The 23,755-nt window shown below is 39.2% G+C and overlaps 1 protein-coding gene across 6 annotated transcripts in view; it reads right to left on the bottom strand.

Annotated features, from left to right (window-relative positions):
* PLCE1 (phospholipase C epsilon 1) overlaps positions 1-23,755 on the bottom strand; it is a 137,556-nt gene that overhangs the window by 112,446 nt on the left and 1,355 nt on the right. For 4 of the 6 annotated variants that reach the window (XM_034430402.3, XM_060683014.2, XM_060683013.2 and 1 more), the window contains exon 2: positions 2,624-4,037. In XM_034430402.3, coding sequence (XP_034286293.2) covers positions 2,624-3,535 — 912 coding nt within the window. In that variant the 5' untranslated portion in view covers positions 3,536-4,037. Of the gene's footprint in view, positions 1-2,623; positions 4,038-13,438; positions 13,608-23,135; positions 23,393-23,755 lie in introns of those variants that run through there. The other 2 variants (XM_034430403.2, XM_034430401.3) reach the window with 2 other exon arrangements.

Genomic DNA, 23,755 nt, shown 5'->3' with positions numbered 1-23,755 from the left:
TTATATATCACTTTTCTGAAACTACAGTACAATTAACACTACTAACTCAAAATCCTTGCAAAGAAAGGTATCCTCTAGAGCAGGAGTGTCAAACTCATGTCATCAGGGTGGTGTCACGTGACATATTGGGACTTTTTTCCCTTTTGCTAAACCGGGTGTGGGTGTGGCCAGTGCGTGACACATCTGGCCTGTGGGCCTGGAGTTTGACCCTCCTACTCTAGGGTCATATTCAGCTGTATTGTACTACTGGTGTGAATTGCTATAAAGGTTAACATCTCCAACGTTTAAAATGGTGATCCTGATAATTGTTAAAGAGATACGATATATAGAACTGCATCACTTGAGCCGAATCTAATATTAAAATCTCTGACCATGATGAGAGTACCGTCAAAGTACTCCAAAAATGTATTGCTATATCAACTTCAAGTATATACATGTGATACCATTTGGCAGATAGTAACTACAGTACATAACTATGTACAATTGTTGTTTCAGAATTATAGCTATGGCTAAAGAATCAATTACCCAATTTCATTAATTCAGCTTTGTCAAACTTGACACTTTCCAATTTGTTAGGAAGTTAAGAATGCTGGACCTTGAATTTCAATGTAGCTGGACAGACCCATACTGAAGAGGGAGGATACTTTATATTCATTCACAAATGAAATGTTTTACAGAATACTATGTGTGTATGTCTAGTTTAATGAAAAGAAGAACTAGGGGAGACATTATAGCAGTGTTCCAATATCTCAGGGGCTGCCACAAAGAAGAGGGAGTCAAGCTATTCTCCAAAGCACCTGAGTGTAGGACAAGAAGCAATGGGTGGAAATTAATCAAGGAGAGAAGCAACTTAGAACTAAGGAGAAATGTCCTGACAGTTAAAACAATTAATCAGTGGAACAACTTGCCTCCAGAAGTTGTGAATGCTCCAATACTGGAAGTTTTTAAGAAGAGGTTGGATAACCATTTGTCTGAAGTGGTGTAGGGTTTCCTGCCCGGGCAGGGGGTTGGACTAGAAGACCTCCAAGGTCCCTTCCAAATCTGTTATTCTATACTATATATATATTTGTTCTCTAATTTTGTTTCTAATGTCATGGGGAAAAATAATTTTACTTCCCAACAACAGCAAACATTGTTAAGCTATTTCTCAGGAGTAAATTTTGTTTCTTCATATAATGTTCTGGTCAATCACTTGTCAAGGATTACCTCCAGCTAATTGGAACCCAATGATTCCAGCGCTTCAGTAAACTCTTATCTCAGTATTAGTTACAGGAGATCTAAGTTAAGGCTTTGCCAGTACTTATAGCCAAAGATAATTTTAAAAAGTAAGACATAACTCCTTAATCTCATAACACATGGACAATGCAACCACCAGAGTTTCAACTGGGAAATTATGAGCTTCCTAGACCAAACTAAATTGAAAAAAACACTAGGGAAATCCTGGAAACTTGGCACTCAGACAAATCAGCCTGCAACAGATACAGAGATAAACTACATTTACACACCATTCAAAAGTTACAGTAAAAAAATCTAAGAAGGAAACAAAAAGACTACAACATATCCCCTCTGGGAGCAAACGCCCAAGTAAACGGGGATCAACACCAGACAATCAAGAAAAAAACAAAACCTTTAACTAGGAATACCAAGGAGAAAACCCTATCTCCACTAACACTGGCAGGATAAATTACTATATCTCAACAGGGAACAAACCCCATACTCAATAGCAGTGATAATGTTAACTTGAGTAATGAAAAGATGGCAAGTGTACAAAGAAGTTCAGAGAGAACCAAGGATTCCATAAAATGTTTAAATTATAATATTCAAATAAATACAGTCATTAAATCCAAGATACTGAGTCACATCCCAAAATCCTCCAGAAATCTATTCCATATAGATTACTTCTTCTCTGTCCTAAGCAATCAAAAGTACATTGCATCAAACCAATTTACTATTGAATATGCAAGCCCAAATCATTCTTTCTACTCATTACAAGTAGTCCTCAATTTACAACCATTCATTTAGTGACTTTTCAAAGTTACAATGGCACTGACAAAAGTGGCCAGTTATGGCCAGTTTTCACACTTATGGCCGTTGCTTCATCCCTGTGGTGACCTGATCAAAATTTGGGTGCTTGGCAACTGGCATGTATTTATGTCCCAGGGTCTTGTGATCTCTATTTGTAACCTTCCCAACAAAGTCACTGGGGAAAGCGAGATTTTTTTAATGACCGCATGATTCATTTAACAAGTGCAATGATTCACTTAACAACTGTGGCAAAAGGTCGGAAAATGGAGCAAAACTCACTTAGCAACTATTTTGCTTAGCAAAGGAAATATTAGGCTCAATTGTGGTCATAAGTTGAGGACTATCCATATTTTTATCCCAAGAATAAGCTAAATATTTGGATAACAGTAGACTTTGGTAAAATAACATCATAAATTGATTTTTAAGAATTAAGAATGTGTTCCTTTGATTTCTAATAAACTGGTTAAGAAACACTGTATTTCCCTATTTTACTTGGCTACATCACTGAACTTTAACTGCCACAAAGAGCAATTTAAAATTTAAATTCTGCATCTCCCAGCCCCCATATTCCAAAATTGGATTTTAAAAAGACACTTACCTCATGCCATATAGATTGCAGAAGGTAATAATATAATGCTTGGTTTATTGAAACCTGCGGGATTTTTAGCTGCTCTGATATAATCCCAGTGTTCCTTAACTCAGTATGAATCTTCCATTGAGCAAGACAATTCCAAGCAACAGCCCCTATGTGCCCTGATGGTAAAGTCCTTACAATCGCTCTAGTTCCAGTGTAGACTGATTTCTTAATCTCCTTATCATTTTTGCAAAATCTTCTTACTAATAAGGTAGAACGCTCCTTCTTATTTCGGGAAAAATTTTCCTCCGTAATGTTGCTGGCAGTGCAGTTTTCAAAATGGCCCAGCAGAGACTTTGAAGGCATCCTTCCAGTAAAATTGCCACTTGAGAAACCGTGACCAGAGCCTCCCATGCTAAGTTTTGGAGTTCCTTTTTTGAAACACAACAATTTATCCACTGACGTATCAGAAGAATCATGAAGTTGTCCAGTTTTACTCCCACAAGATGGCAGTTCCAAATAATTACAAGTGCAGGTTATGGAATCATTAGTGCAAGACACACAGTCATTCCAAATTAAATTATTATGCAAAGTATGTCCACTTTTTGAGATACTATTGGCCTCTTTAACATAACTGGCACCTGTATTTTCAGTTTCTTTTTTGTTGACTAAGGACTGGCTTCTTAACGACTTCAACTTCATTTGAGATTCATCCATGTTTAACTGAATTTCGGAATACATGACACTTTGCAGCGAAGAAGAAATTCCAGTTTCTGAATATTTCTCTTTCTTTGAAAAAGAATCATACGGTTTATATAATTGATTACGTATGGCATTACTCTTACAGTTTTTCTGTACATCATAATTTATGTTAAGAAATTCCAAAGAAGCAGGAATAAATGTGCCACCCTGCCAGGCATTTTCTCTATCAGTCATTTCTTTTGTATCTGTTAAAATAAAAATGCCCAGCAATGTTCCCTAGCAGGTCTTCTGATTCAAGTTATAAAAAAGATCTGTACATCTGATTTGTCATTTCATAACTGGCACCTACAGAGCTTATCTCCATTATTTCAATTCTGAATGACAAATATTGGCCCTGAATCAACTGTAAGCCTATTTCTTGGGAAAACAAGCTGACCCCATAACATTTTTAAAATGTGTATGTATTTTTCCTCCAAAGCTACTATAATGAATGCTACCATTACAAAACATAGTTCTGTAATTAAGAGTCTCCCCAAAATTCCAAGCACTTGGCTGGCACAGAATATAAATTACAGTCAGTATTTGTGTGGAGCATGACAGTATTTAAACTTGTTTTTTCCCAACGATTTGATACTTCTGTCATAGAATATAGTGGTGTTTTCCCTCTTGTACATTTCATAGAACAGAACAGGAAAAGGCCCTTGCTTCTTACGTCATGCAGCTTCCAGTTTCTTTTCTGTAAGAAAAAAAAAACACAGTGTTAATGGTATTAAATTACATACTCATAAACATGTAAGAGGGGACACAGTGGCTCAGTGGCTAAGATGCTGAGCTTGTCGATCAGAAGATTGGCAGTTCAGAGATTCAAATCCCTAATGCTGCATAACGAGGTGAGCTCCCGTTACTTGTCCCAGCTTCTGCCAACCTAACAGTTCGAAAGCATGTAAAAAATGCAAGTAGAAAAATAGGGATCACTTTTGGTGGGAAGGTAACAGCGCTCCGTGCGCATTCAGCATTGAGTCATGCCAGCCACATGTCCCCAGAGACGTCTTCTGACAGTGCTGGCTCTTTGGCTTAGAAACAGAGATGAGCACCGCCCCTAGAGCTGGAAACGACTAGCACACATGTGCGGGGGAACCTTTACCTTTTAAACGTGTAACCTGACATCCCCAAGGAACTTCACCCATCAGCCCAAAGATGGCATCAAGCAGCACAGGCTATACAATAGCAGCAACTGACCTCTCAGTATTGGCCTCAGAAGTATGGTCTCGCATTTGTTTAATTACAAGGCAGCACCCCTGACAATCCCAGCTCTGTCCCCCACCTCCAAACAATAACAGTTCCCCTCATTTTTGGGGTCCTAGCTGATGTCAAATCTGAAAGCAGACTGGGCACAAAGGGGAATCCCATCTCTTTTCAGTGTTTAGCCAGATCTTGGTGATGTATGCCAGGTCTGTTGTCTCATCCATAATGATATCATGTGATATAAGGTTAAGTGAGCTTTAATAGAAATCCAACTGTATTAAGTGGCACTAGGTGGAGTTGCCTAACTCATCCCATCTCTCCATGTACAACCCACACTTTGCCTCATCCTTAAAGGGCCTTGGCTGGGAGGGAGCATCACAATGGAATGATTTTTGAGACTTGGTTAAACCTGCCAGTCTAGCCGTCTATCTAAACTCACATCTTCACAGCACCAGTCCCATGCCAGTCCCAGATTGGGAGATATTTATTTATGACAGTTGCAATGTCCTAGGGGTTGTGTAATCACTTTTTGTGCCCGTCTGACAAGCAAAGTCAATGCGGAAGCCAAATTAACAACTGTGTTATTAATTTAACAATTGCAGTGATCCACTTAACAACCATGGAAAGAAAGGTCATAAAATGGGGCAAAACTCAATTAACGATCTCACTTAGCAATAGAAATTTTGGGCTCAATGGTCATTATAAGTCGAGGACTACCTATAGTAAGGTAACTATTTACCTTTTGCAATGAAATCACTACTAATGAAGTATAAATACAATATATGTAATAAGGCAAACAGGTTGATATTGCTGCCCAGAATCTTTAACGTAAATTTCTAAAGTAAAATGAAGTTCCATTAAAACATTTGCAAGTCAGATGCTAATAATTGGTATTAAAAGAAATGAGAAGCAAAATTAGTTTTGTCAGAGCATCTTGCAACTACGGTTTGGATGAAAGAAAAGCTCTTGATTGCAGCCCCTACCAGAGTGTAACAGCTGTGAAAATAATAATTCTTTCTCTGAAAATAGCAGCAGTGGCTACGTCTTGGTGCATGTTTCTCAATGTTTCCCCATGTGAGCTGTGTCATATAATATAACTAGACTGTTTTGAGGAATGAGAAAGATGATACCTGTCATCAAAGATTTGTTCACTTTAGGCAAATATTCACCAGTTATTTGGCTGCGAATTTTGAGGGTTTATATTTCAAGGTCAAGGTTACAATCCTATATAGATATATCAAGAAACACAGTATCTTTTTGGTGTTTAATAATTCCAGCTAGGCTTGCATTATACTCTAAGACAGTTAGGAGCCATCAAATTGAGTTTTACTTTTATGTTAAATGTTTTTGTCCTGACCTATCTGAATTATGAGGATATTCCTCTAATCTCTTTCATCCTATCCATTGCTTTCCCTTTCTTCTACCCTGTTTCCCCGAAAATAGGACATGTCCCGAAAATAAGGCCAAGCCTGATGTCCCTTAATCTTGCCAAGTGTTACAAATTTGATAGCTTAGCAATCATCTGGCCAAAACATGTGAGTTTCTGCTTCCTGGTGATCACTTCTTTAATTATCAAAGACTGATTGATTGTATCTTCTTTCATTCATTCTTAGTATCCAGGTTTGGCACTGCTTTGCCTGTTGCTTATTCATTTGGTATTTATTTTTCAGGGTACAATCTTTTCTTCTTTGTAAGATCTAAATTTCTAATTGCATTACATCCCTACTCTGAACACCGTATTAAGAAAGAAGTTTTCACCATGTATATGTATACATTCGAACTAAATTGTGATGTTTCTCTGTGCCATATATGTATGTGTGCTTGGATGTATAGCATAATGGTTATTGTTTGAGAGCTGAATGAAACAAAATTGATGCTGATTAGTGTACATTTAAAGTGACAATAAAATTCTGTTCTGTTCTGTTCTGTTCTGTTCTGTTCTTCCCATTGAACCACTCCCTTCTGCAACATTGAGGACAATTCAGACTTACTTTTTTGATGTGTTACATAGAGCAGTGGCCCCCAACCTTTTGGGAACCAGGGACCGGTTCCGTGGAGAAAGGTTGGAGAAAGGAGGGAGTGTAGTTTTGTGTGCTGCCTGCATCCTGTGGATGGAACTTCGTTTGTTTGCTCTGATTGTTGGCATGCCGCGGACCGGTGCTGATCCACAGAGTGGGGTTGGGAACCCCTGACATAAGAGTGTAGCTAGATAATTCAGGTGAAGCATTTTGAGAACCTCAAAGCATTTGCAAACGTAATGTATTATTGCTGCTACTGTGATTTAAAAATACTACAAGCACATACATGTGGTAGATATAAGGGTCTCCAAACTTGGCAACTTTAAGACTTGTGGACTTCAACTCCCAGAATTCCTCAGCCATACTTTACTAATTATGGATACACTGAAAAACAACAACATGCTGTACTCTCCTCTCAGTAAAATGCATTAAAACGCTTAACAATCTATTAAGCAACTGCCTTTAGCACAACTGCTCTTATAGCAGCTCAAAATTCCAAAGTTCTACCAGTTCTATTTATCCTCCTTAAATTTAGTTAGGCTGAGAAATTATTTGGGCTGAGCAACAGTTGAAAATAATGGAAAAATGGATGTTACATTTCGTGTGGTAATGTATTAGCAATACAGAAGGGACCTTGGAGGTCATCTAGTCCAACCCCCTGTTCACGCAGGAAACCTGTACTAGGGATTCGAACAGCCGACCTTTCAGATCGACAAGCTCAGTGTCTTAGCCACTGAGCCACCTAGTCAGCACATAGCTAAAGGTGGCTAACCCTCCTAGTTTCTTGCCTGGTGTCTTAACTACTAGACCAGACCTCTACATGGTTGCTATCTCATGTAATACTTAATGGAGTTTTACTGACCAGAACTGAATCACAAGATTTTATTAATTTTCTATAGATAAGAGATGGGAAGATGATCATTTGTTGTCCTTTAAGAAAAGGTAATACAGGTAGTCTTCAACTTACGACCACAATTGAGCCCAAAAGTTCCATTGCTAAGCAAGGCAGTGATTAAACGAGTTTTGCCCCATTTTATGATATTCGTGCTACATTTGTTAAGTGAATCATTGTAGTTGTTAAGTAGATTATGTGGTCATTAAGCAAATCTGGTTTCTCCCTCCTATTGACTTTGCTTGTCAAAAACCCGCTAAGGAGGTTACAAATGATGACATGATCCCAGGACAATGCAACTGCTCTAAATACATGCCAGTTGTCAAGCGCCCAAATTTTGATTACATGACCATAGGGATGCTGCAACGATCTTAAGTGTGAAAAACAGTCATAAGTCATTTTTTTTTCAGTGCCACTGTAACTTTGAACAGTCACTAAATGAGTGGTTGTAAGTCAAAGACTATCTGTAAATTACTAACTTTGTTTATACTTGTTGTGATGAAAGGGTAAGTTATTTCCTTATATATTTCTTTTCTTTTTCTTTACTATATTCTTGTATCTTATTCCTTTCCTATTTCTTCTTTTTTGCACTAGTTTTCTTTTATTTGTTAATTTTTTCTTTGTACTAGTTTTTATCTTTTTTAATTACAGGTAGTCCTCGACTTAGGACCACAATTGAGCCCAAAAATTCTTGATAAGTGAGACATTTGTTAAGTGAGTTTTGCCCCCATTTTACGACCTTTACGACAGTTGTTAAGCGAATCACTGCAGTTGATAAATTAGTAATCTGGTTGTTAAGTGAATCTGGCTTCCCCATTGATTTTGCTTGTCAAAAGGTTGCAAAAGGGGATCACACGACCTTGGGACACAGCAACGGTCATAAGTATGAGTCAATTGCCAAGTATCTGAATTTTGATCACATGAGCACAGGGATGCCACAAAGGTCATAACTGTGAAAATGGTCATAAGTCACTTATTTCAGTTCTGTGATAACTTTGAATGGTCACTATACAAACTGTTGTAATTTGAGGACTACCTGTGTATAATGTTTAATAAAATTATTAGGAACAAATAACAAACGTATAGTGAAAATAAATGAGGTTGCACATCAATAAAGTTCAAAATAATGAATGAATGATTTCCTTTAAAAAATGACTGGAATCACACACTACACTTAGCCAATATATTATTCATTGAATGCTGTGCCCAACTGTGGCACATTCATACATCGTATCAACCATAAAATAATTGGTTCATTCAATGTTCTTATCCTTATCCAAAACCAAATGAGCTGAGGATCAAGAGGGTTACAAAGACTGTTTCTATCATTGATCCTAATATCTAACCTTGAATTACTGTAGTTTCGTCCATTCACTCTAATTCTCTGAGATGACAGAGAAAAAGCCTACAGCTTCTTCTATATAACAATGTTTTATGTATCTGAATTCTGAAGTCTCTTCTTCTACATATTAAATACACTCAGTTCATTTTGTTGTATCTCACAGGACTTGGCTTCCACTCTCCTTACCAACTTTTCTTAGCGCTTCACTGAACTCATTCCTGCCGCCCTTTTTAGACTGCACACTACAAGTAATCCTCAATTTACAGACATAACTGAGCTGATGGTCATTAAGGGGCTCACCACTTGACCAGGCCAAATTTGACAAGCATTTTTGTGATGGTTGTTAAGCGAACATGTCGATCATAAAGCAAGTATGGTGGCCGTAAACAAATGCCGCAGTCATTAAGCAAACCTCTTGTTTCCTTTGGATGCTTTTTTCCTTGAAAGTGGAAGCAAACACCAGTTTCCAGCAAAAGCATTGTTGTATCATAGAACTGTAGAATTCTGGAAACTGACATAAATGAGGGCTGCTGGCAAGAGGCCACAATCAGACACGTGGCCGAGGCAGGGGGCAGTTATTGTAATTTGAAATCTGGGTCTTAAATAGCTTTTTTTGGGGGGGGGGTTGGGGTTCATCATAGTCACTAAGCATCTGGTCATAAGTCAAGGACCACCTGTAGAGGGCACAGTATAGGTAATCCTTGATTTACAACCACAATTGAGCCCAACACTTCTGTTGATAAGCAAGCTATTGGTTAAGTGAGTTTTGCCTCATTTTACAACCTTTCTTGCCATAGTTGTTAAGTGAATCGCTGCAGTTGTTAAGCTAGTAACATGGTCGGTAACCGAATCCAGCTTCCCCATTGAGTTTGCTTGTCAGAAAAGTCGCAAAAGAGAATCACATGACCCCAGGACACTGCAACTGTCATAAATATGAGCCAGTTGCCAAGCATCTGAATTTTGATCATTTGACCAGGAGGATACTGTAATGGTCATCGTTTTTCACAAGTGAAAAATGGTCCTAAGTCAATTTTCTCCGTGCCATTGTAATTTTGAGTGATCACTAAACGAATCATTGCTAAGCCAAGGACCACCTGTATTACAAGTCCTCAACAAAGACAGAATAGAATGGGACAATTTCCTGCTGTAATCTAGATCCTATGCTCCTATTAATATACTACATCCCAAAATAGCATTTAAGCTGGTAGCAGCTGAATCGGTGTCTGACTCTTCTCAATTTCTCTTCCTTTAGATATAATGAATTCAAGGACAGCAAGGTTACTTCCTCCCAAGGTTCCAGTCACCTTTGCCCTTTTGGCCTATTTTGTCCAGTGCTGTGGCCTGTCGGCTGCCGGCCCCTCCAGCAACCAAATCAGATGAGGAGACGACATGGGAGTCAGGATCAGCATCAAGGCAACCTAAGAGTTCCAAGGGGGAAGAAGGAATGGAGCTGTCAGAGAGAGAGAGAGAGGCAGAGCCTGGGTCATCCGTCAGCCCTCAGATGGAAAGTCAACAGCCCCCAGGTCTGGAGGTGGCTGATTAGGAAGAGGAGGAACAGCTGGGTCCAGTGCCTAACGCGCAGAAGGCAGAGGAGAGGAGAGCAGTGGAAATCTTTGGGCCGATCCTTGGAACGGAAGAGCCATCACTGCTAGCAAAGCCCCACCCTAGTTTTGGGGATAAAAGACAGGGGGTGGAGATGAATTGATGTGGCAGACAACTATTCATTTCCCTGCTGGACAGACTTGTTAGCCTGCTGTGAGAGAGAGACTTTTTGCGCTGCTGACGCTCCTAATAAAGGAATCGTTGATTGATTACAGAGGGTTTGTCGTGTTTAGGGAGCTGGATCAGAACATCCTGTTAGTAGGGCTTAAGTCCTGAATAGCAGAAGCCCTCTTAGTTTTCCCACAATCTGACAAACAAAATTGTCAGCAAGAGAGAGAGGACAAGAATTTGTCGGCCCTCTGATTCCCACAACAGTCTGGGATGCTCAACAGTCTTTAGCTTTCAGTTTTTAAAAATATTACCTTGCTGATAAGCACTGCTATTTGAAAACAGAATAATGAAAAAATGTGTTAAAACCAGTGTGGTATAGTAGTTAAGGCACTGGATTTGGAAGATTCAAAATTCCATTCTCAGCTCAACTACCTTGCTGTTGTGGAGAAAAACAAGAAAAGGAATTTCTACATAAAGCCTTATGCTCCTGAACAAAAAGAGTGGGATATAAACCAAAATAACAATCAAAGTTTCAAAGGAATAAGCAAAAAAATTACAAGTTATAATTACATATACTTGGACTTCCCCATCTGATTTTAATGAATGACATGGCTGGTATTAGGACAGCTAACGTTTTAAGTTGGGCAAAACTTGGACACAATTTCTTATAAACTAAATTACTTTTTACCTCACTTGTATACTGTAACAGTACAGGCCCCATTGAGAAAAACTACAATATAAAAATAATTGCATTTATAAAATAAATATAATGCTTTATACTGTAATAGCAGACACTGAAGTTAAGATCCAGATAGGTTTATACGGATGCCATCAAACCTTCAAATCCCAATGTCTCAAATTGCTTAGGCCTTTAAAGGAGATCACCAGCACTTTAAACTGAATTTAGAAGCAAAGTGGCAGTTACTGCAGCTGATATGAAATAGTTGTTCATGCTTTGATCATTTTCCTTTGCCATAAGCATCCAGGCTGCTGAATTCTGCACCTGTTGAACATACCAACCTATCTTTAAAGACAGGCCTACATGAAGCACATGAGAAGCATAAGAGTCTACTCTAGAGGCAAGCAAATGTGTGAATGTCACAAACTTTTTCCACTAGATGGGATCACAGCTGGCAAACTAAACAAGCTCATAAAAAGCATGTCTATTTACCTAAGCTGTTATTTTGTCTCACTATTTCTGGTTATTTTGACTGCTTTTTAAAAAGCAAACCAAAACTGTATTTTAGTTCTCTTATAAAAGGAAGCAAAGCCAATACAGGTAGTCCTCAACTTACCACCATAATTGAGCCCAAAATTCATGTTGCTAAGACATTTGTTAAGTGAGTTTTGCCACATTTTATGACTTTTCTTGCAAACTGTTGTTAAGTGAATCATTGCAGTTGTTAAGTTAGTAGCCTGGTTGTTATGTGAATTCCCCATTGACTTGCTTGCCAGAGGGTTGCAAAAGGGAATCACATCCCCCTGGAATATTGTAATTATCATAAATATGAACCAGTTGCCAGGCATCTAAATTTTGATGACGTGACCATGGGGATGTTGCAATGGTCATAAGTGTGAAAAACGATCATGTCACTTTTTTCACTGCCATAACTTTGAATGGTCACTAAATGAACTGTTGTAAATCGAGGACTGCCCATACTTAAAAGCCAAATAACTAAGAGTCCTTCCACACAAAAATATCAATCAGAATGTATTGTGCAGCTCTTTCATCATTGTTTATCAGAAGTTTGAGATAAAATTAAACTGTCAATATGATTAAATAAATTAATTAATGTAAATAAAACAGTGAAAGAAGGGTCCAGCCATTCCATATATCGCACAGATGATTGGCTGATTTCACAATAAAAGTTTTATGTAAAAGCACCTTCTTTAAGGAAGTCTCTTTCAAGTTGATCTTGATTCCTGATGACATGACATAGAAAATTGCTTTCACCCTCCCAGGTTAGATTTTTATCACCAACATGAAAAATACTAAGTTGTTTACTCATTACAGAAACAAAGGGAACAGTGATCAGTGAGAATTAAATATCAACAGCCAAATAAAGATAAACTTAATTAACTTGGATTTGTTGGGTTTTTTTAATGAAGCATTGGTAGCACAGCAAATATTTATGACTAGGCAATTTCCTACTATGCCATAAATTATTTTAACACTGGTTGGTTGAATAAACCTGGCTCCCTACCGTTAAGCTATAAAACTTAGTTCACACACAATGTTCACAGAAAATAATTTGACCTTAATATGATGCCTGTAAGTATTAAAGGTATTTTAACACTTTTATGCAAAGCAGTCCTTCTGAAATACTATGAAATAATTGTTGGCAAACACGTCCTCCCTTTTCCACCTTAGCTTTCTAATTCTGAAATCAGCAAAATATATTTTACATTTAGAGCAGTATTTCTCAGCCTTGGCTACTTTTAAAGACATGTAGACTTCAACAATTCCCCAGCCAACATCGGGGAATCCTGGGAGTTGAAATCCACGTCTTTTAAAAGTTGCCATGGTAGAGAAACGCAAATTTGGCAGGCAGATTCATCGGGTCATCACAGTGTGGAACTGACGTCCACAAAATGAGGGTTGAACGAGGCTACGAATAGTTTTGCACGGTTAGGCTTAATGTCGGAACTAGCCCCGAAGAGCAGAGCCGTGTCACAAAGCGCGCCCTTTTAAATTGCTCTCATAGTCCACCACCAAATTGGGCGTCTTTCATGCCGGGCGGGGAGAGCTCCGTTTAAAGTGGGGACTTTTTTTTTCCCGCCTTCAAGCCGAGCGCCAGGCGAACTCTCCGGGATGCTCCGTCCTTGCAGAAACGCAACACCGAAACCGCCGCTAAGGAGGTCCTACTAAGCGGAGGCTGCAAGCCCGGGACTCCCCCCCTCCCCGATAAAATAAAATAAAATCTCACCCCAGCAAACTCCTCAACTCCTCCATTCGGCGCTCGCCGCCAATCATCATTGAAAGGAAGGGCCCTAAAACCACATCGGTGCTCTCCTCGGCAAACTCGGGGAGAGCCACACGGCTCCCCTTCTAAATTCCCCAGAACTCCGCGGGGAGGAAGAAAAAAATGTTGTTCGCCAGCCAGGGCTGACCCAGAAGGAGGCGACGGGCCGCGCTAACAACGCCTCGCTGGGCGGGAAAAAAGAACAAAAAACATATATCTGAGAACATGAGAGGGTGTGGGAGGAAAGATTAAGGCTATATGGCAAGGGTTTGTTTTCCCTCCACCCCTCCGGGAGGAAGAATCAACCTGAAGTCTCCATTCCCAGGATGCCCAAATCTTTGTTCATCAAAATAAATAAATAAATTTTTGGGGAGGCAATATATACAGCTCAAAAAAATAAAAGGAACACAAGCAGAAGACATCCGAGATCTGAATGAATGAAATAGCCTTATTAAATACTTTGTTCTTTACATACAGTAGTTTATACACTGCTCAAACAACTAAAGGGAACACAAAACTACTGTATGTAATGAATAAAGTATTTAATAAGGCTATTTCTTTCATTCAGATCTCGGATGTCTTCTGCTTGTGTTCCCTTTATTTTTTTGAGCAGTGTAGTTGGCTTGGAAAGGAAGAGGAGCCATTCCTGTAAAAAAAAAAATTAGAAGCAAATGCTAATCCACTTTCATTTATTTTATTGTTGGACCGGTGAAATGCAGAAGAGAAAAAGAAAGGAAACAAGATAAAACAATGCTTAATAGGTGTAAATTATAGTTTAATGGTGTGGTAAGGCTAGGGACTGGGAGAATTTTTTTGCCTTAGGCATCAAGCTAGCTCAGTGACTTGGGGCAGTCCCTCTTTCTCCGCCTTAGGAAGCAGGCAAGGGCATAGCACTTCCCTAAAATCTGCAGTCCTGGCACTCACTGGGAGTCAAAAGTGACTCAAAAATGCGCATGCACACGCTGTGCGTGCACACACAAAAGATTAAAAGTGCTTAAAAGTTGTGGTACTAACACATTTTCTGCTTCATGTCCCCAACTGCTGAGCTCCTGTTTGGGTAGGAACACTGTACCTATAGATTTTGCTCTGTGACTGTAATAAAAATTGATCTATACGTTCTGGTAGAGAGAAGTTCCCTGAGGATGGGCTCCAGCACAAGTCCGAAAACTCAAAAGACTAAACCTCTGGTCCTGGTGATGGACCCAGATTGGATCCTGTAAATGATTGATTGATTGTATCCTACACATTATTGCTGGTTTCTATTTTAGCCCTAATGTCTAATTTTCCCTTGCTTTGTAATGTGTTCTGTACAAGACAGCAATTGCTGTTTGAATTTGATTAAACTTCTAAGATGGATATGTATTTTCAATTTTGCTGTTGCAGCATATTCTTCAATGTTAGTCTCCCAATCTAATATTGTCCGCAAGGTTTCTTTTCTTCAGGGTTGTGCCAACCTTGTTCTTGAAACTGTCAACTGCTTGCTTCTGTGGACACAAGTATGATGAGCACCTTAATGCTGGACTTCTTAACCTCCCATCCAATAACAATTATTTAGGAATAAGCTTTTCTGAATAGCAACGGTAGCTATTCAGTTACTTTGCTGCAATATAGTTCGTTATTCGCAAAACAAGAATCTTGTGGCATCCTGCAACTGATAAAATCAGTTCATATTTTATTAGTGCCTCCATCCACAATGTATTCTCAATGGAGAGTTTGTTCACTCCCAAATCCCCACAGGCCTAATATGATTACTTTGGTTTTGGATTAGCATAAACAACTATGTAATAGTATATGGGAAATATTATAATGAGTATATTTGGTGTATTCTTGCAGTTTAAACATGCTCACACATGACTTTTGGGAGGCGGGGGAACCACACAACTTGCAACTGACAGCCCAATCAAACAATTTTTTTTTTAATTTGATTTATATGCCGCCCTTCTCTGGAGACTCAGGGCGGCTTACAATGCACTAAGCAATAGCCTTCATTCTTTTGTATATTTATACAAAGTCAGTTTATTGCCCCCACAACTGGGTCCTCAATTTACCTACCTTAGAAAGGATGGAAGGCTGAGTCAACCTTGAGCCTTGGCGAGATTTCGAACCTGCAGTAATTGCAGGCAGCTGTTCTTAATAACCAGCTTAATAACAGGGTGCCTTAGACCACTGTACTACCAAGGCTCTTGGTGCCAATGTTCAAATCCTGAATTAGGAAAACCCAGGTCAAGCCTCATCCAACCATGAAGCGTGGAAGAGGTTCAGGGTAAGTCACATTTTAGTATCTCTTAGGATACATTTAGTAGATTAGAAAGTTATAGCTTTAATTTGGCAAGATTCTGTCCCTTAGGTGTAAGCTAATAAAAGATTGAACTCGATTGGATTTCGCTGTGTTGTCTGTGGGCTGGGGCCTGACAACCCTTGAAGGAAAAGCGGGATATAAATGCAGGGTAGGTAGTCCTCGACTTAAGACTGTAATGGAGCCTGCTCACTATGGTTGTAAGGATGGTATAAAGTGGGTCATCATGTGACCAACCCGGTTTTTGTTGTTGTTGTTGCAGTGGTCATTAGGCAAATTATAGTAGTTCAGTAAATCTGTCATTAAACAAACCTATGGAGTATTTTTGACAAAAATCAGTAAAAAGTTTTTGGCAAATATGTCACAAATTGTGATCATGTGACCATGGGTGGTTTCAAATGGCTATAAATAGACTGTTTGCCAGGTGCCTAAAATGCAGTTGTGATGGGGGCAGCCATCGTAACTTCAGAACTGGGTCGTAAGTATGAGATCCCATGGAATGCAGTAGGTTTTACTTTTAGAAGTACTAGCAATGCAAGCTGCGCTAGATTCAACTAAGATATACATCTAAGTAAAAAGTGAACATTAGAATATTTTGGACATGTGATGCAACACCCAGAAAAATATGGTATCCTTCACTTAATTCTCCAAGAAAAGATTGAAGGCAAACGAGGTCCAGGCAGAAGAAGAACATCATGGCTTCAAAACCTTAGGGACTGGTTTGGACAAAACTCAGAGGCACTTTTTCATACAGCTGTTGACAAAAATAGGATCACCAACGTCCAATGACTGATATGGCACAAGAAGAAGAAGAAGATACATCTAAGAATATACACTTAGAAGTGTATAAATATGTACTGTATAATAAATAAAATTTGAAATCTGTCTTATCCTTTTGATAATAGTCAAAATCTTAATGCGCTCTTGTTTTTACTACTATTTGAAAAGGATAGTACCGTAGTAGATAGAATTAGGGTAGAAAGAATATTGATGCTTTCAAACTTCATTGTTTTGAAAAGATTCCCAAGAATAACATGGATAGCCAAAAAGATCCACAAAGAAATGGATCCTAAACAGGGTGGATTTGATTTAAATCGAGTTGACTTAAATCATAATTTAAATCATGATTTAAATCACTAGTAAAAAGGCTTGATTTAAATCAACTCGATTTAAATCATAATTTTTAAAGAGCAACTGTCATCTCTGCTACTCCTTTGACCCACTGTTGACTCACCGATAGTCCCAGTGTTGCAGAATATACAGCCTCATGCTACATAACTAAGCTCCATTTCATGCTGAATAAACTAAATTATTTATGTATCTTAAATAGAAAACTATCTTACGATAGATTTTTACCCCAAAAGTTTTTTATTAAAATAAATCCGATTTAAATAAAAAAAAATCTGATTTTTTTGATTTTTTTAAAAAAATCATTGATTTTTATCCATCCTGATCCTAAATCAACCAACTGAAGTATAAATGACCAGGCTCAAATCATAATACTTCGGACACATTATGGGAATAATTTGGAGAAGCATATCATACTTGGAAAGAGAAGAAGAGGATGACCAACAGCAAGGTGGATGGATTCAATTATAGCAGTAATGGATGCATTGTTAGAAGAGCTGGAGAACTAATTTAGGAATAGTTCTTTCTGGAGAAATCTATGCAGTCACTAAGAACTGATTCCCAACTGATGGCACAAAATCTGTCAGAATTTTGCTCTTCAAAGAATGTCCCTTTCAGACAGTATATATGCCATGGGTGCCAAAAAGAAACAGCAGGTTTGATGTTTTAGCAGGAATCTAAAGTTTCCATCTCAAGGACAAAAATCTCTCTAGTTGAGATATATACGTATTCCTCGGCTTACGATAGTTTGTTTAGTGACCTTAGCCTCAATCTTTACTTCCTTCGACACCTAAGACCGAGTATCCAAGGATTAGGGGCTTGCAATCACTCCTATATAAAACAAGGAAAACCCTGCCAGTAATAAACTGATCCTCCTCCTCAATAATATCAGAAAACTTTATGCAAGATCAATAATGGAAACACCAGAACTGGCTGGAACAAGAAAACATACTTACAGAAGACCAAGCCAGATTTAGGGAAGGACAATCCATCATTCACAAATGCTTAATGCTATAATTTTTCATTGAAAAATATTTCTGCAATATTACTTCCCTTTACACTTCCTTTGTAGACTTCAAAGCAGTTTTTGTTACCATACACGAGCCAAACTATGGAAAAAACTGGAGAACTCTTTGACTGACCAATATTTACTTCATTCAATACATATGAAGAGACATCACTCCAAGTAAGTTGCAATCCCACCTTCTCACTAGTGCCACTGGAACTGAGAAAGCTCTAAAGCAAGGCTGCATTCTGGCATCATCCCTATTCAGTTTTTATATACTGTAAACTCCATCGTTACCCATCTCCTCAACACAAACTTTCACTCCCCAAAACTAGCTGGAAGCCACATCGATCAAGTTTCCTATTTCAAATATCTGGGAATATTCCTATACTCTATCAACAATAGGAAACCCCAGGGGAACAACGTCATTGAAAATTCACAATGAAGATCACTGCCATCCTTAAATTCCTCAAGGTAAGAGGTGACCACTACATTCATGCAGCACTCAAATTATTTGAAGCCAGGCAATAACACAACTTCTCTGTGGCACCCAGCTGGATCCCTACTCCAATTTTGTACTATTAGAACTTGTTCAAATTCTAAGACTGGCCTTCAAAACCCAAAATATATATCTAATGCCATCCTGAGACTAGAGACAAACCTCATGAGATTACAGCCTAGAATGTGAGTGTCCATACTCAACTACTGGCTCAGACTATCCTGTTTTCCCTCTGACCTCACCCCACTAACTATGTGGGGCGATTTTCAGTGCACATGGGAAAAGACTGTGACAACTAAAACCTTTGGCTTCTCTCCAGGGCTTCTACTCAGCATGGGATACAATAAGGCTAAAGCGCTCATTAAACAGTGTGTAGAAGACACAGAGCCCCAGCTGGACCTAGCTAGGTCTTCAACCTTTATTGCAAGTGAACCCAATAAGCATTTTGCCTCCTCTATGGCATACTTAATTAATCTTGAAGTACCAAACCATTGGATGCACAATATCATGCCCTGCCCTCAGTTGTCTTTGAAGGCTGATACAAGAAGATCCCCCTACCCAGAAAGACAATGGACCTCTAACTCTGGACACATAGAAACAATAGAGCATGTACTTTTCCAGTGCCTGTACTACAGACATTCATACTAGCCTCATTTCACCACTATTGCATAGATTCCCAGGGTACACAGGCCAACTGTACACCTTCCTATTGCTCTCAGATACCAATCTTGCTACAACATACATCATGTAGAGTGCTCTGTATTAAGATGGGTTCAGTTTATTTTAGCTCTACAGAGAATCATTAAAACTGCCCAGAATATCATCAGGCTCCAGCTACCAGCCCTGGATGACATCTTCGAATCTCGCTGTTTGAGAAAGTTGCATAAGTTGCATTCCCATCCTGCTTACAATCTTTTTGGATTCTTGCCTTCTGGCAGAAGATACAGAACAATTAAAACTTGGACCACACGTTTTCTGAATAGTTTTTATCCCAGAGCTTTAATTGCACTCAGCAATGAACTAAAGGGCCACCATCAGTGAACTCTTGGACAGCATTACTTGGTCTGTTGTGTGGATGTTTGGGTGGTTTAGGGGTAGGGAATTTGTGGTGGGTGGGAGTGTGTTTGGGGATTGTTATGTGTGTTGGACCTGGACTTTGGGTGTTAAGTGAATTTTGTTGTATGGGTATACTGTGTATACACGTACAATGACAATAAAGTTGTTGTTGTTGTTGTTGTTAGTTTGCCATGCTCCCCTACACACATCTATTGCTCTGATGCCTCCTTTTAGACTATTTTTGAGTCGCCATGTGAGAGTAGGTGGCAATATAAATTTCCTAAAATAAAATAAATAAAATATTTTTTGGATTTTTTAAAAAAAATAAGTTTACATTTTTATATGTACTTTTATTCTCTCCTACCTTTTATGCTTTTTAATTTCCTGTACCTCACCCACTTCATGCTGAACTTCGATCATAATAAAGATTTGATTTGGTTTGATTTGATTATGTTAAAATTAGGAGGAAGGATGTTTAAAAAAGCCCTTCAATAAACAAGCCCATGCCCTGGCAACTCTGTTTTTAATCAAAACAAGTTGCCCCGTGACTTTTCAAAGAATGGTAGCTACAGTAAATGCGCAATCAGAAGGTGTGTTGAAGTGTGCAATCCCCACAGCACTCCTTGCTGCCTTGATTGCAGAGTCCTACCCTGGCACCATAACAAGTCAGTAACTAATACTCTTTAATGCAGGGGTGGGCAAATGTGGCTCTTTTACAACCTGTGGACTTCAACTCCCAGAATTCCTGAGACAGCCAAGCTGGCTGGCTTTAATGCTTTGTGGAAGGATAAATGAAGAGAAACAATTAGCAGAATTCTCTGGCTTCATTTCCTTTTCTCATTAAGGGTTGCCTGCCAGCAGGCAAACAACCATCCATCACTATATGCCTGGTGTGGGAGCAGAGATGAGTGGGTGGGTGCTTGGAATGGGGTATTTGGCCACCTGTCGTATGACTTCTATCAGTCGTGCTATTTCTGAACACTGCCTCTAGCACTAGCATTCTTCCAAAGGAATGCTAAGCCCTTATCCCAAAATAGCCCACCTGATGGCTCACAGGTACAGAGAAAGGGAACAGGGCAAAATGAAAGAAATCATCAATAACAAGGAAGTTCCATTGTCAGCTATTGACTGTGGACAGCCTGTCTGGAGCAGGCAAACGGAGCACTTCCTTCCATTATAAAGACACTAAAAAGTACAGCTGTGTAAGACCCCTTGTTGGCAGAAGCTACAACCCACGTCCGAGAAAACCTAGTTCTCTTTCCAAATTTAGAATCTGTTTTCTTTTTGTCCTGATTTTTGGAGCACACATCTGGTGCTTTTTCTTTTTCTTTTAAATGTACAGTAGTGGCAATGTTGTAAAAGCTCAGTCCTCCTACTGGACAGTGATTCATTTCTAGAAGGAACACATTTTGAAATCCCACTGCAACCTGAGATAGTCTTACTCAATTTCACATGACCCTTTTAAGTTCCAGAAAATTGGTGTTGTATATGCTTAATAGCTACGGCGATTTTATATGCCTTTTATTGGAAAAAAAACACCCTTCAGAAGGATGCGGAAGTATGCCTCAATGGCTAGATTAATTTTATATTTAAAAGTATGGTAAATGGGACACAGAATTTAATTCTAATTGGAAACCATTCTTGGATTATAATTATATATAGAAAGCATGGCACATCCAAAAGTTGGATTTTATATTTTAATTCTATGTACAATTTACAGTTTGCTATTTACAGTCTTGAATGATATTAACCAAACATTTGAACTCACGTTTAACAATATAAAATGGATATAAAAGTTCTTGTAACAACATAAGCTTCCAATACCAATTCTTTGTGATTTAGTGTGTTAATCTGTTCATATTTTGTTACCTGTATTTGATTCTTTTATCCTTCTATCCTTTATTTCTTATTTCTTTCAAAAATACAATACAATGGGAGAGAGAAAAAAACCCTCTAAATAGTGCTGAATATGTAATTTATTATTAAGGAGCCTATGTAACAGTGGTTACAATTTTTTTTACTACTGGTTCTGTGGGCGTGGCTTGGTGGGCGTGGTGTGGCTTGGTGGGCATGGCAGGGGAAGGATACTGCAAAATCTCCATTCCCACCTCACTCAGGGGAAGAATAGGGCAAAATCCCCATTCCCTCCCCAGTCCTGGGGGAAGGATATTGCAAAATCTCCATTCCCACCCCACTCTGGGGCCAGCCAGAGGTGGTATTTGCTGGTTCTCTGAACTACGCAAAATTTCTACTATTGATTCTCCAGAACCTGTCAGAACCTGCTGAATTTCACCCCTGCTATGTAATGCTGGCTAGGACTTTCTGATGTCCCTAGAGAAATTAGAGATTTGGTGTTTTCTAACTCAAGCCAATGGCCCTCTGGGGCAGATCACAGCAATTGGACAGAAGAGGCTGTGCCCACAGCATTCTATAGCGGGAACAGAAGCAGGATAGACCCTCATGATACCATGTCAGCAATCACATTGTCTCTGAAGGATGTGCTAGATCACATCCATCCCAAACATTGTAACAGGAGAAAAGGGAAAGCCCTGGAACAGTCGGAGATCATTTTGATGAAGGCCAGTGCATGAGCACATGATGTCACAAAACAAATGATTAATAGAGCATGTTTATGCCAGTTAGTGGGATTGCAGCATAATTCATAAGAACTCCAATCCCCTTCAGCTCCCTATAATTCAAGCACACAGACATTCTTTTCTCTATGAGGATTATCTGGATTGCACAAGCAGCAGTTTTAGTCACAGTACATTTCCCCTGCGTGAGATTGATTGTCCACAATTTATATTTACAGTGATATCAGCTGAAGCTTCAACTATTGTTATCTTTCAGTTAGAAAAAAAATGGCTCTCTGGGGTAGTTTAACAGCAGGGCAAACAGGCCACATAGCTGTAAACATTTTTTCAGTTCATTCTCATTGTTAAGACTAAAACAGTTTTTTTTTAAAAAAAAAAACAATTTGGCAAACAATAGCTTAATACAGTCTGTCCTAGCCTGGACCCCTTAAAACATAACTTTTCCCAAAATTCTCCATCAAATTTCAATTCGATGGATTATTATTCTTTTCTTGACTATCCAGTTCAAGCAAGAACAATGTGTGATTAATAATAAATCAATATTCTATCGTGAACTTTGACTTTAATTTATCAGTAGACCAGAATATTTTGGTGAGCTGATACTGACTGAATATTCACTGGCATAGGCAAAGGACTGCTGATGGGGGAAGAGCTGTAGACCGTTCATCACTAAAGTTATCATAGATCATATCCACAATATTTTTCCACCCTCAATCTGAAAACCAAAAAAAATGCATCGTATTAGAAAAAGGATGCCTAGATGCCACAAACTGCCCGCTAAAAATATTTATCTATCCCCCTCCCCCGCAGAAAAACAGCAATTGTAAAGAAGAGTTGTAAACCCACAAGAACAGTGTCCCCAAGCAAGCTACTTCTGAGAAAAAAAACCCTTAAGATCAACATCCCTCCTGCTTTAACTTTTCATCCAGGCAAAAGAAGGTACATTTATTTATTTATTTATTGTAAAAAACTGCCCAAGAAATGCTTTCCCATCCCAACAAGAGATCTTTAAAAGCCATCACAGGGCATTAGCATTAGGGTGCCAGACGCTGAGTCCACATAGTAAGTTCACAAACGCCTACCTTTTCGGGAAGTGCCCATTGTCCTTAAGCAGACCCTGCGGCAACCCCCGCATTACGTGTGTGGAACCTCCTCCCCCCAAATCTGATTTTCTTTCTCCGCAACGCCTTAGCAAGCATCCAAGGGGCGAAGGGAGGGGGAATTTTCAAAGCCTCCTTCCTTACTCTGGCTTTCAATGACAGGGAGCAGAAACTGTAAAGATCTCCCCGTTATTGTCCCGAAGCCCATCAGATCCCGCCCCTAATACAGCCCCTTATTTACTACAGTGAGGAGGGAGGGACTTCTCTACTCCAGGCTAGGCACCTGCAAGATGGTGGAAATCCTAAAGTTAAAGCGGGGCTGGTTATTATATATATATATATAGCGTTTCCTCAAAGCATTGCTCTTTCGGGAGTTCCCCCCTCCCGGCCAAACTCGGGCAAACAGACGCGTCCCCTCCCACGCCCCGCGGGGCTCGTTTCCACGAAACGAGGAGGAGAGGAGTCGCATCTCCCGCCGTTTCTGAAAGTACCCGTTTCCAGATAACGCGCCGCGCCAAGGAATTCCCCCATTCTGCTACTTCCACCTGCATCTACTACTCCCCAGGGGTGAAATCCAGCAGGTTCTGACAGGTTCTGGAGAA

Source organism: Pantherophis guttatus, chromosome 6 (assembly GCF_059756535.1).
Source record: "Pantherophis guttatus breed Tessera chromosome 6, ASM5975653v1, whole genome shotgun sequence".
Classification (NCBI taxonomy): domain Eukaryota; kingdom Metazoa; phylum Chordata; class Lepidosauria; order Squamata; family Colubridae; genus Pantherophis; species Pantherophis guttatus.
This window is presented reverse-complemented; position numbering and strand designations above follow the sequence as displayed.